Here is a 13,485-nt window from a genome sequence, read left to right as displayed (position 1 = left end):
AAAATTCGTTTAACTGAAATTCATTTGTAAATCAATTTTTATTAGAAAATTCTATGAGAATTTAATTATTTAAATGCAAAAATTAATAATTTATTGAATAATTAAATTAAAATAAAATATTAATAAAATATTATATTGATAAAGTATAAAATATTTATGAAAATAATTCAATCCATGTAAAAATTCTTATTATTTATTGAAAATAATTAAATTATTGCGAAGAAATTTGTAAGTAATTGAATTGATATGAAATTGAGGAAAATTTTTGAAAATAATTGATATTTTGCCAAAAATGTTATTAGAAATTTTGGAAAAATTGAATTTTGTCAAAAATTTTATTAAAATTATTAAAAATAATTGAATTTTGTTTGTTTTGAAAATAATTGAATTTATTTATACAATCATTTATAATATTTACAAAATTCAATTTTTTAAAGTGTTTTTGAGTAAAATTCGTCGTATAAATCCACTATTTTTTATAATTAATTAAATATGTATTAAAAAATGTAACATATTTCAGAAGAATTTGTGTTATGAGAATTTTTCAAAACCTAAGTTATCATTAAAATTTCTAATAAAATTCATTGAAAATTGAAATTTATTATAAAATTTTACAAAATTATAAATTTGTATGCATTTAATCTTTTTTTGCTTATAATAATTTTTACTTTCATTTTTGAAATATCATTTAATATGAAAATGGAAAATGTTTTTAAGTAGGTAAATTAAGTTTATTATTTTTTTTAAGTTTATTATTTTTTTAAGTACGTTTATGTACCGTACAAAAATCCTAATGAATCGAACGAACGAAAAATATTATTCTTCTTTTTCCTCTCCTTAAAAAAATGTGTACCAAAAAAAAAAAAGAATAAATAACAAAAAAAAAAATAAAGATACCTACAATATAAAATATCGACAAATTCGTCGAAGAAAATACGTTGTCTTCGAAATCGTTTATATTTCACAAAATCTCACGTGCTAGATCGTGGATCGCTGATACAGTACTATTATATACATAAAATGCAGCTCAGCGATTTGCAGAATCACACGATTCATGAATTTCGACCAGTTGCAAATTCGTTTTACGTAGAAAATACCATTTTCAAATATAGTGGGGATCATATATATACTGTGTTCATTTTTCTAAAAATTTTCCCATGTAAATAAAGTCCAACACTTCCACAGAAAGAGAGAGAGAGAGAGAGAGAAGCTCATATAAATGATAACGTGCAAAATCGAGAACACACATATGTACATACAAACAAAAAATAAAAGTACGTGGAAAATAAATTTAAAGGAAAAAAAAAATATTTAAAAAGAAAAAATATTTTATGAGATAAAAAAAAATTGAAAAATGCAAAAAAGATTACAAGTTGATTTTATGTATTCTGATTTAAAAAAAACCATGTATGAAAATCTGTGATTATTCAGTGATTTGGAAAATTTTACGCAGTCAACGCCCTTTTTCAACTCTTCGCTCTTTTAGACCCCCTGTTCCACCCCCCTGGCCCCTTTATTTTGCGACCTTGTAGTAAGAGAAGAGAGAGAGAGTGAGTGAGTGAGAGAGACCCTTTTGCATCCCTAACGTTGTGCTCTCATCTCTTAGTCAAGAGTGAAGAAGGGCGGAGCCCTTTCCATCTGAAGCTGCCTCAAGCTTGCTTGCTAGCGTGTTCCTTTCATAGAGAGAGATTATGCCGAAATGCATAAATTATCAAAGGACCGCACAAGCTTACACAGCCCCTTGAGAATTAAGGCACGTTCCGCACGCGTTAAAGGCCTTCGAAATTATAAATAGACAAATGCAAAATCAAACTATAACATTTGCAAATGCATTTAAATTGTTTTTCAAACTTCTCTCTCTCTCTCTCTCTCACTCACTCACTCTTTACAAACTTCCACTTTATACACTAACGCGTCTGGTAAAGCATTGAGGAAATATAATTTTACTTCAAAACAAAGCAAAATGTATAAATGTTAAATATGACTTTAAATGTAATTTTGAATTTACATGTTTGTTATATAATAGACGCACATATTCGTATATTTTACGAATATTTTCCTTTATTGTTTAGTAAAATTTAATGTATAAATACTTTTCGTAATATGATATAGAATATTTTTGAATTAACTATATTAATTTGAATGTTCTTTCATTTTTTCATTCATTCACTTTTTCTGTCCCTCACACTCTGAAGTTGTCTTCTATTTATATTTTTGTTTTTGTAATCTTTAGATAAATTGTATATTATATTATTACTAGAAGATTTTACGCGCGGAACGTGATATTCAATTTATTATTGTTATGCAAATTACAATTATTTTTCATCTTCAAATATAAATTTTTAAATTAATTTCATAATCATAATTTAAAAAAATTTACTTATTAATTACAAAATTAATTATTACTGTTCATATTTTCTAAAATTTTAATAAATCCTTCGAAAAAATTCAATTATTTTTATAAATAGTAAAATTCTTCAGAAGAATTAAATTATTTTTAATCAAATTTAAATAAAATTACATGAAAGAATTTAATTATTAGGTATATTAAAAAATTTCCATAAAATGCAATTTCAACAAGAATTTTAAATTCTCTAAAAATAATTCAATTATTCTCAAAATATTTTTAAAAAATTCTAAGTATATAAAAAATTGAAAGAATTCAATTATTTTCAAAAAAGTAATAAAATTCTTGTGATGAATTCCTCGGATGAATTCAAATATTTTTTAATATTTCCATAAATTTCAATTATGTCCAAAATTTTTAATAAATTCTTTGAAACAATTTTTATAAATATATTAATAAAATTCTCCGCAAGAATTCAATTATTTTCAATTCACTTTTAATAAAATTCTTCTTCATAAAATTCAAATGCTTTCAAAATTTTCAATTAAAATTATTAAAGAAACTCCATTAGTTTAAAAAAAAAAAAATTCAAACAAATTCTTCAAAAGAATTTAATTAGGATTTTAAAAAATTTTAATAAAATTCTTTTCTGAGAATTCAGTTATTTTCCTTAATAATAAAATTCTTTGAAGGAATTCTATTATCATCAAATTTTTTTATAAAATTCTTTGCAACAATTCGATGATTTTCAATATATTAATTTTAAAATTGAAAATATTTGAAAAGAAAAATTATAAAAAAAGTTAATAATAATGCAATTTATTTTGCATTATTTTTGTTAATGAATCACAATTTTTTTTTTAACAAAATTATTATTTTGTTTTAGAAAAAGAAGAAAAATATTTGCAAAATTCCTATTTTTTTAATCTTATTTTTGGAACAGGATTTTCCATAGGAATTAAGACATTCAAAAATTTCGAATTCAAACCTTTTTTAAATTAAACAACTTATAAAAGTATTTTATATTTATATTTTACTTCATTTTTAAAATAAAATTATCAATTTTAAAAATAATAGAATTTAAAAATTTTTAAATTCAAATTTTTATTGAAAACACTAAAATAATTCAATTTTAGAGAAATTTCAAATAATTTATTGGAGAAATTCAATTATTTTCAAGAGTAATAAAATTCTTCTCATAAAATTCAATTATGTTTAAAATTAAAAAAAAATTCTCGTCAAAATTTAGATCAGTCAAACGAAATTTCTTATTAAATAAAGCATATAATAAACAAAATGGGTAAATTTTACATTTGTTAATCATCATTTTTTTTAATTTTCTAATTTCTAATATTATTTTGTAATGTAATTGTTAAGAACAATTACATTTATCGAGGAATTTGATTAAAATTTTATTAAAAATAATTGAAATTCTCAAATTAATTTTACTATATTTATGAAAATAAATAAATTTCTAAAAAGAATTTTATTATTTCGAAAAAAGATTGAATTATATTGCGAAGAAATTTATAGAAAATTTATTGAACAATTAAATTTCTGTGAAATTTTTATTAATTCATAAAACTAATTAAATTAATTTTCTGATTTTGAAAATTATTTTAAAATTCTAAATTAACTTCTTTTAACTGTGAAAATTTTTTTTTATTAACGAAAAATTTTCATTTGTCTGACTTTAAAGTTTTTTTCTACTTCGAATTTGATAGTATCAATTTGATAAAAAGAAATTTTCAAATCAATTTGATAACAATGAATTTAAAAAATTTTTTGCATCACCAATAAATCATTTTTGTTTAGAAAAAGTAGATTTTAAATAGAAAAAAAAAACTTTTAAGACAGACAAATGAAAATTTTCGTTAATAAAAAACTTTTTCAAAGTTAGAAGAAGTTAATTTAGAATTTTAAAATAATTTCCAGAATCAAAAAATTATTTTTGTATAAAATCTGTTTTTACTAACAAAATTTTCTTAAAAGTATCAAATTGATACTAAAGTGTAACAATTTGAAACAAAAATTTTATTCAATTTTTTATTTGATTCATATTTTAGTATCAAATTGATACACTTTAGTATATGAGTTTGATACTTTCAAGAAAACTGAATTCAAATTTAGAGAGAATTAGAATTTTATATAATAATTAGAATTAATTAGAATTTTTTTTTAGAATTTTATTTTTTTATTATTATTATTATTATTATTATAAATTTTTGTAGTCGGACGAACTACATTTCTGAGTAAAATTTAATTTAAGGTAAAGCAAAGTGCATTTTTAAGTAGAATAAATCTTTCAAGTCAGACATAAGGAAACAGTAATAAAAATAGCTTTACACTCAAACAAATTAAAATTTTCAGTAGTAGAAGCAGCTATGTCGGACAAAGTAAATTTTCAATTTGGAGATAAAAAAAAACTGAATTAAAATTTCTATTATTATAAAAACATTTTTCAGGACAAACAATAAATTTTAAGTAGAAAAAAGGAATTTAAGTCAGACAAATGTAATTTTTGAATAAAAAAATATATTTTAATGAAAAAAATTAATTTCCAGTAGAAAAAAGAATTTTAAGCCAGACAAATGCAAATTTCGAATAAAAAAATATTTAACAGACAATTTTGAATTTCAAAAATAATTTATATCACTGAACAAAATATGTAAAAAAAAATTATTTTTCGAAATTGCGAAGGCTTATAGCAAATTGAATTTTTATAAGTAGAAAAAAATATTTTAAATCAGATACAAGAACTTATGATGAAAAAATCCCTTAAAGTTGAACAAAATAAAATTTTCAGTAGTAGAAAAGTTTTAAGTCAGCCAAAATAGAAATCTTTAGTAAAAAAAAAGTCAGTAAAGTACAAAACCTTTTTAAGTAGAAATACCTTTTCAAACAAACTTTCGAAATTGTAACGAAAACCGTGTTTCTCATTCCAATTGTAATTTTCAGTTGTAAGAAACTTTTAAGTCAGACGAACTAAATTTTCTTTTAAAAAAAATAAAGGAAAAAATATTTTTTATTAAGTAGTAAACATTTTTCAGTCAAACTTCAAAAAATCTAATTAAAAAAATACTTTACAGTCAAATGAATTGTAATTTTAAAGTAGTAAAATACTTTTCAGTCAGACGGAATAAAACTTTTGAGGAACAAAGTCAGTAAAATGAAAAACTTTTTAAGTACAAAGAAACTTTTTAATAAGACTTCAAAATTTGTAACAAAAATAGTGTTTTACAGTTGAACTAAAATTTTCAATAGTATAAGACTTTTAGGTCAGACGAAGTACAAGTTTCAAAAAAGCTATTTGTTTATCTTGAGGCATTTTTTACCGTAAAGGTTCAATTTTATCTCCCTTAAATGTCTTTTACAACTGAAAAAATTTTCATGTCTTTGATAGAAAATTATTTCCTACTATAAAAATTGAGTACGCAGTAAATTTTTTTCTAAAATACTTGTCTCACTTGCAATATTTTTCTCTACTCAAACTTAAAACTACATTTTTTTTCTGTCTAAAAATTGTTTTCTACTTAAAATATTATTCATTCTATAAAAAAGTACTTTTTTCAAATTAAAATCGATTATTCTCTATCCATAAAATTACACATATCAATTAAAAATTCATCTTGTCTGACTCAAATAAGCTCTTCTTTTACTAAAAATTTTAAATTTCCTGTCTGGATGATAATATTTTTCTAAAAATTCCTTCATTTTTTTTATTAGAAAATGCATTTCAACTGATCCACTTTTTTCACCTCGTTCAAAAATTTACATTGTTCCATTGCTAACTACTGTTCCACTGAAAATTTGCATTTGTCTGATTAAAAAAGTATTTAACCCCTTCAAAAATGACCGATTGAAATTGAATAATTTTTTCTGACAGTAAAAAATTTATTTTAAAGACAATTTTTTTATTTTTCGTACAATGTATTTTTATGAATTATAATTTACCAAGTATTTTCTTTTAAGTTTTTTTTATTTTTATGTACAGCCAAATAATTTGCCACAACTAATTTTGTAATATAAATTTCTAAAAAATTTTCCTTATTTTGTTAAAAAAAAAAACTTTTTTAATTCAATAAATCTAAAAACTGACACTTGTTCACTTAATCCACGCCATAAAAATATTATTTATAATAGCGGAAAATTATGAATCTCAAGTCTTGACACATAATGTACAATATTGTATATAGTGTGAGGCACAGGATTGGGAACGTATAATACTTCATGAAATATACCACGTCTGGAACGTGTATTTTACCTTATAATAAATAACATAATATATGAAAATACACATAATACTTAATACAGTAATTGGAATTATTAATAGCAAATTATTTAGTTCACTGAAATTTATACAAATAATAAACAAATAAACAATGTAAATTAAATAAATAAATAATGATCTAGAAGTTTTTAACGTTAAAAATAAACAAAAAATTTGCCATCAAAAGCATTTTTTTAAATGACTGATTGTAAAATAATTATAAAACTAATAAAATTTTAATTTAAAGAAAAAATATTTAAAAATTCGTTCATTTGAATGTTCAGAACTTTAGGAACATAATAAATTAATAAATTGTTTGAATTTTAAATATAATAATAATAAATATTATTAATAAAAATAATAATAATAATAATAATAATAATAATAATAACAACAATAATCTATATTAATAATCGTTGTATTCCGGTAATTTGTTCGCAGTTTGAAGTTAGTTGTTGTTTGCTTTTTTTGTTTCCTAACTTTTGAAATAATTTTCCTTTTTAAATAGATTTTTATTAAAATTCTTTAAAATAATTGTATTGTTTTGAAGAATTTATTTCAATATTTATATTCAATATATAATAATAATTTTTACTGAAAATTTTGAAAGCAATTGAATTTTACCAAGAATTCAATTATTTTTCATAATTTTACATAATAAAATCTTCTTAAAAAATTCAATTACTTTTATATAAATAATAAAATTCTTATGAGGATTACTCTTATTTTCAATACAATTTGAATTGATTTCTTCAAAAATTTCAATTATTTTTAAAAATATTGTAAAAATTCTCCGAGAAAATTCAATTATTTTTAAAAAATGATTAAATTATTCACATAAATTCAATTATTTAAAAAACTTTTAAAATTCAATTCAAGAATTCAATTATTTTAAATGCAATTTTAATTAAATTTCAGGGAAAATTAAATTATTTAAAAATTTTTTTTTAAATTCTTCGAAAAAAATTCAATAATATTAATAAATAGTCAATTTTTCACAGGAATTCAATTATTTTAAATACAATAAAATAATCCTTAATAAAAAAATCCTTTTTAAAAATTCACTTATTTTTTTAAATTTTGCAAAAATTTAATTATTTGTAGAAATAAATAATTTTTTCGCAGGAATTCAATTATTTAAGAAGGCTTTAATAAAATTCGATTCAAGAATTCAATTTATTTCAGAAATAATTAAATTGTCAATGTACTGAGAATCATTGAATTCTTGTAAAGTATTTATAAAAAAATTTGATAATTAAATTGAAATATTAAATTATATTAAAATTATTCATAGAAAATTAAATTATTTTAAAGAATTTTATTATGAGTTTTTGTAAATAATTACATTTTTTTTTGAGAATTTCATTAAATTTCGTAAAAATAGTAAATTCTTTTATAGTAATTTTAATTGAAAATTTAGAAAATAATTGAATTCTTGCCAAGAATTTTATAATTTATAAAAATAATTGAATTTTTACTAAAACTCTTGAAAATAATTGAAATTAAATAAATATTTTAAAAAATAATTGTATTCTTTTAAGAAATTTTATTAAAATTGTTTTGAAAATAATTGAATTCCTCCAAAACATTTTATTATTTGTGGAAATAATTATTTAATTCTTGCGGTGGATTTTACAATTTATAAAAATAATTGAATTGCGTCGAAGAATTGTTTTCTAAATTTTTGAAAATAATTGAATTTTTTGAAGGAATTTTATTAAATAATTTGAAAATAATGATTTTTGTAAAATAAGTCCATCAAAATTGTCGAAAATAATTGAATTCTTCTGGAGAATTTCACAATTCATAAAAATAATTGAATTGCTTCGAAGAATTTTATCTGAATTTTCGTAAATAATTGAATTTTTTGGAGGAATTAAATAATTTGAAAATAATGATTTTTTGAAAATAATTTTATCAAAATTGTTGAAAATAATTGAATTTATATTAAAATTCTTGAAAATAATCGAATTTAATAATTTAATAATTGATATTTTTAAAAATAATTGTATTCTTTTGAGAAATTTTATTAAAATTTTTTTTGAAAATAATTGAATTTTTTGAAAGAATTTTATTAAATAATTTGAAAATAATAATTTTTTCAAATTAATTTTATCAAAACTGTAGAAAATAATTGAATTCTTGTGGAGAATTTTACAATTAATAAAAATAATTGAATTTCTTCGAAGAATTTTATCTGAATTTTTGAAAATAATAGAATTTTTCAAAGGAATTTTATCAAATAATTTGAAAATAATGATATTTTCAAAAGAATTTTATCAAAATTGTTGATAATAATAATTGAATTTATATTAAATTTCTTGAAAATAATCGAATTTAATTAAATTAAATTTTATTAAAATTTTTTTTGAAAATAATTGAATTTTTTGAAAGAATTTTATTAAATAATTTGAAAATAATAATTTTTTCAAATTAATTTTATCAAAACTGTAGAAAATAATTGAATTCTTGTGGAGAATTTTACAATTAATAAAAATAATTGAATTTCTTCGAAGAATTTTATCTGAATTTTTGAAAATAATAGAATTTTTCAAAGGAATTTTATCAAATAATTTGAAAATAATGATATTTTCAAAAGAATTTTATCAAAATTGTTGATAATAATAATTGAATTTATATTAAATTTCTTGAAAATAATCGAATTTAATTAAATTAAATTTTATTAAAATTGTATTGAAAATAATTGAATTGCTATAAATTATATTATTATTTATGAAAATATTGAAATTCTTGTGACAAATTTTATTAAAATTTTTTAATAATAACAAATAAGAATTCTTTAAATTTTAAGTCTGTAATTATTTAAAAATTTGTTTATTTTTGAAAATATAAAATTTTTTAATTTCCAAATAATAAATGGAATACTAATAATTACTAATAATAATTTTTATTCCATTCTCGAAAGAAAGAATTAAATAAAAATAAAACTCAAAAATTTATATAAATAATTTTAATAATAATTACTATAATTTTTTTATTTAATAATATTTGAATATTAACACAATAATAATAAAACATGATTGATAACAGTAATAATAAAATAAAATTAAATTTGATTATAGAATAAAATATAATTAAAAAATGACTTTCTAAAATGTTTATTGAATGTTTATTTTCCTCTTTTTACAGGTGACTGTAGTCAAAAGGCAACATCTCTGAGTCAAATGTCCGAGTCTATCAAATTAGATGACAGTCTCTTCTCCATCTTCCGGTTGGATGCAAAACCAATCCCTTGTCCATTTCAAGAGCCACCATTCACATTTTCCTACAGTCGTGGTCATGGAGATTGTCAAGCACCAGGAAATCAAGCCGAGAGTTGTACAGATAAAAGCAAATTGATCTTTAAATACCAAGCATGTACTGATGTACCTGCTTCCGAGAGCAACAGTAAGTATAATTAATTTTTTTTTTTTTAATGTCAATTTAGAAATTTATTTTATTTTTAATTTCTTCTTTCATATTACAGTATTTTTTTTAATATTAATTTTAATTAATTATCAATATTATATAATAATCGGTATATTTTTAAAGTCAAACGAACTAAATTTCTCATTAAAAAAATTAATTAATTAACATTAAAAATTCTCATTAAAGTCGAGGTATAAAAAAAGTATTTTTAAGTAGAAAAAGCATTTTAAGGTGAGACGAACGTCAATTGAAAAAGAAACTGTAAATCAAGTACGAAAATTAAAATTATAAGTGTCAGGGAACTTTTAAGTCAGACAAATCAAATTACTTTTTTTTTTTACTTAAGGTTAGTAAAAACTATTTTTAAGTAGAAAAACTATTTTCAGTCAGACATATGGTAACTTCAATAAAAACTCCACAGTCAAATAAATTAGAAAATTGAGTGGAAATAGATTTTTAGGTCAGACAAACTCAATTTTTTGTATTCAAGAACTTTCAGATGGACAAAAAATGTTTTTAAGTAGAAACGATATTTTTAAGTCAGACATATGGTAACTATTAAAAAAAAAACTTTTCAGTTAAATAAAAAAAAAGAAAGAAGAAAAAAAAAAAGAAGATTTTTAAATCAGACAAGCTTAAATCTCTGTATAAAATAAAGGCTTTTTAGTGAAACTAAAAGTAATTTTAAGTAGAACCAATATTTTTAAGTCAGACATATGGAAATTGTTGTCGAAAAATAATTTACTGACAAATAAATTACGATTTTAAGTAGAAAAAGATTTTTTAATCAGACGTTCTAGATTTTAGTACAATTTCAAGAAAAAGAAATTTATAATCCGACAAAGTCAATTTAGTTTATAAAAAAATACTTTCAGATAAACAAAAAGTATTTTTAAGTAGAAAAAACATTTTTAAGTCAGACATATGAAAATTGATGTAAAAAAATTAATTTACTGACAAATAAATTAGGATTTGAAGTAGAAGAAGATTTTTAAGTCAGGCGGACTAAATTTTCTTGTATAAACCGAGATTTCTGTCAAAAAAAAATTATTTTTAAGTAGAAAAAATATATTTAAGTCAGACATAAGCAAATGATAGTAAAAAAAAATAATTTACATTCGAATAAAATAGAATTTCAAGTAGAAAAAGTTTTTTAAGTCAGACATAGTATATTTTCTGTCTAAAATAACTTTAAAAAAAAAAAAAAATATTACCTATTATCGAATTATATTACATATTTACTTCTGTTACGTGTTACGTCATACCATTTTTTTATTTAAATCTGAAGAAAGATTTCAATTTCCGCTTAAATTTCATCACTCTAATTATAATGGAATCCAATCTTAATATGGTTTCCCAAAAAAAGAAATGACAATAATATATTTAAAATAAGACAATATTTAAAACATCACAATTTTATGAGGAGATAAATGCTTTTGGAAGTAGACGCGATTTTTATCAGCGCGAGTAATTATATTTATGGTTATAATTAAATTCATCACCGTTATTCAAAAATAAATTCACTCTCTCTCTCTTTCTCTCTCGTCTCTTCAATTTAAATAATAATAATTCTAATAGGTCAGCTTTGATTTGAAGACGAAAATTTCACTAATTTCCGAGGGAGACAACTTTTAATTGCTTTTAATTATTCAAACATTCTGGTATGAATAATCTTTCTTCCCATTTTCAGTTATAGGCGTAAACTAAATTTTTTAACATCACATCTTCTCTTCGCAATTAGAGAGCATTTTAAGAAAATTAAAAATCATGTTTGAAAAATTAATGCGTGAATAATTGTTGAAAAAATTCTCTTGCAATTTTAAAATATTTATAATTATTAATCATGTATTTTAATTCACTTCTTTGTTTACATTTGTCTGACTGGAGAAATATTTTTTTAATTCTTTTTTTTTTTAATTTAAAGTTATTTTCGACTGAATTAAATTTGTGTAAGAAAGTTATTTTCCAGTTAGAAGTAATTCAAGGATGTGATAAATAAATTTTTCAATGAAAAACTCAATAATAAATGGATTTTGGAATGAAAAATTTAATTTGTCTGACTGAAAAGTCTTTTACTACTTTAAACGTTAATTTATCTAAATTTAGATTTTATACCATTAACGTTAGCGCATGTCTGACTTCAAATTAATTTTTCTACTTAGGAAGAAATTTTGTTTTTCATACAATTTTTTTTTTTACTTTGAAATTTAATTCTGGAAAACGTTTTTTCTACTTAGAAATAATATTTGTTTAACTTGCAAACTTTTTGAAATAAAATTTTTATATTGTCTCACTTTAAAGTTGTTTACTACTTAAAATCTTAATTTACTTCTCTTCACATTAAAACACACTTTTCCTGAAAAATTATTCAATTTTAATCAAAAATTGATTTTATCCAAAATAAATTTCTTGCTCTTTTATATGAAAAAAGAAGCTTGTCTGGCTGTATGAAAATATCTTTTTCAAAATTAAAGCAAAATTAAATCAAAATTAAATTTAAATTATATTCAATTAAATTAAAATTTCATGTTTTAATTAAAATTCTATTAATATTACTTAATAATTTAGTTCATACGACATTGTCGTATTCTTTCATTATCTCTTCGAATGGAAATATTTAAACATACTTTTCAGAAAATAAATTAAATTTAAATCGAAAATTAATTTTATCGAAAATAAATGTCTTGTTCTTTTATTATAAAAAAAAAATAAAAAAGAAGCTTGTCTGGCTGTATGAAAATATCTTTTTTAAAATTAAATTAAAATTATATACATTTAAATTCAAATTTAATCTTTTAATTAAAAATCTATTTCAATTACTTGAAAATTGAGTTCTTATGACATTATCTTTAACTCTTATATTAAAAAAATTATTTCTATTCTATTAATAAAAAATAAATAAAATAATAAAATAAAATAAAAAGTAAACACACATTTTTTTTCTAAATTTTCAGAATTTTGTTTAAGGGAATTAATTAACCGACGATGTAAGAAATTGAAAAATTAAAATTTTAAAAAAGAGAAATGTCAATTCTTCCTCAAAGGATACATTTATTCTCCTATACCTAAGACTTTGAAAAGGGAAAAATCTTCTTGAAAGAAAAATATATATAAAGATTTATTCTGTTTGACAGTGAAAAGAAACTTGTGACTACGAAAAATTCATCATCAGCTATATATGTATATAGATATATATCTATATTTTTTTCTATATACAGAAAAGAGAGAAAAATCGAAAATTTTTCTCTACATCTTGACATTTCCTTTTTATTTTTCCGTTTTATTTGATCAAAGGCCAATGATAATCTCAATTCTGATCTTTCTTTATGTTTTTTGTAACACGTGTGTTGGTAAGCATGAGGCTTTTTTTGCAATCATAACACGACCCTCTTTTCACTATATTCGCAATGGGATTGGTGGGAAAAGGCTCTGATTTAAG

General features: G+C 20.1%; 1 protein-coding gene across 3 annotated transcripts in view; it reads left to right on the top strand.

Moving 5' to 3' along the window:
• The window catches only part of LOC122508535, an 843,732-nt gene that overhangs the window by 813,864 nt on the left and 16,383 nt on the right, over nucleotides 1-13,485 (top strand). For all 3 annotated transcript variants that reach the window (XM_043621950.1, XM_043621952.1, XM_043621951.1), the window contains one exon: nucleotides 9,768-10,025. In XM_043621950.1, the coding sequence (XP_043477885.1) occupies nucleotides 9,768-10,025 (258 nt within the window). The remainder of the gene's footprint in view (nucleotides 1-9,767; nucleotides 10,026-13,485) is intronic.

The sequence above is a fragment of the Leptopilina heterotoma genome, unplaced genomic scaffold (assembly GCF_015476425.1).
Source record: "Leptopilina heterotoma isolate Lh14 unplaced genomic scaffold, ASM1547642v1 Lhet_54, whole genome shotgun sequence".
In the NCBI taxonomy this organism is placed as follows: Eukaryota; Metazoa; Arthropoda; class Insecta; order Hymenoptera; family Figitidae; genus Leptopilina; species Leptopilina heterotoma.
This window is presented reverse-complemented; position numbering and strand designations above follow the sequence as displayed.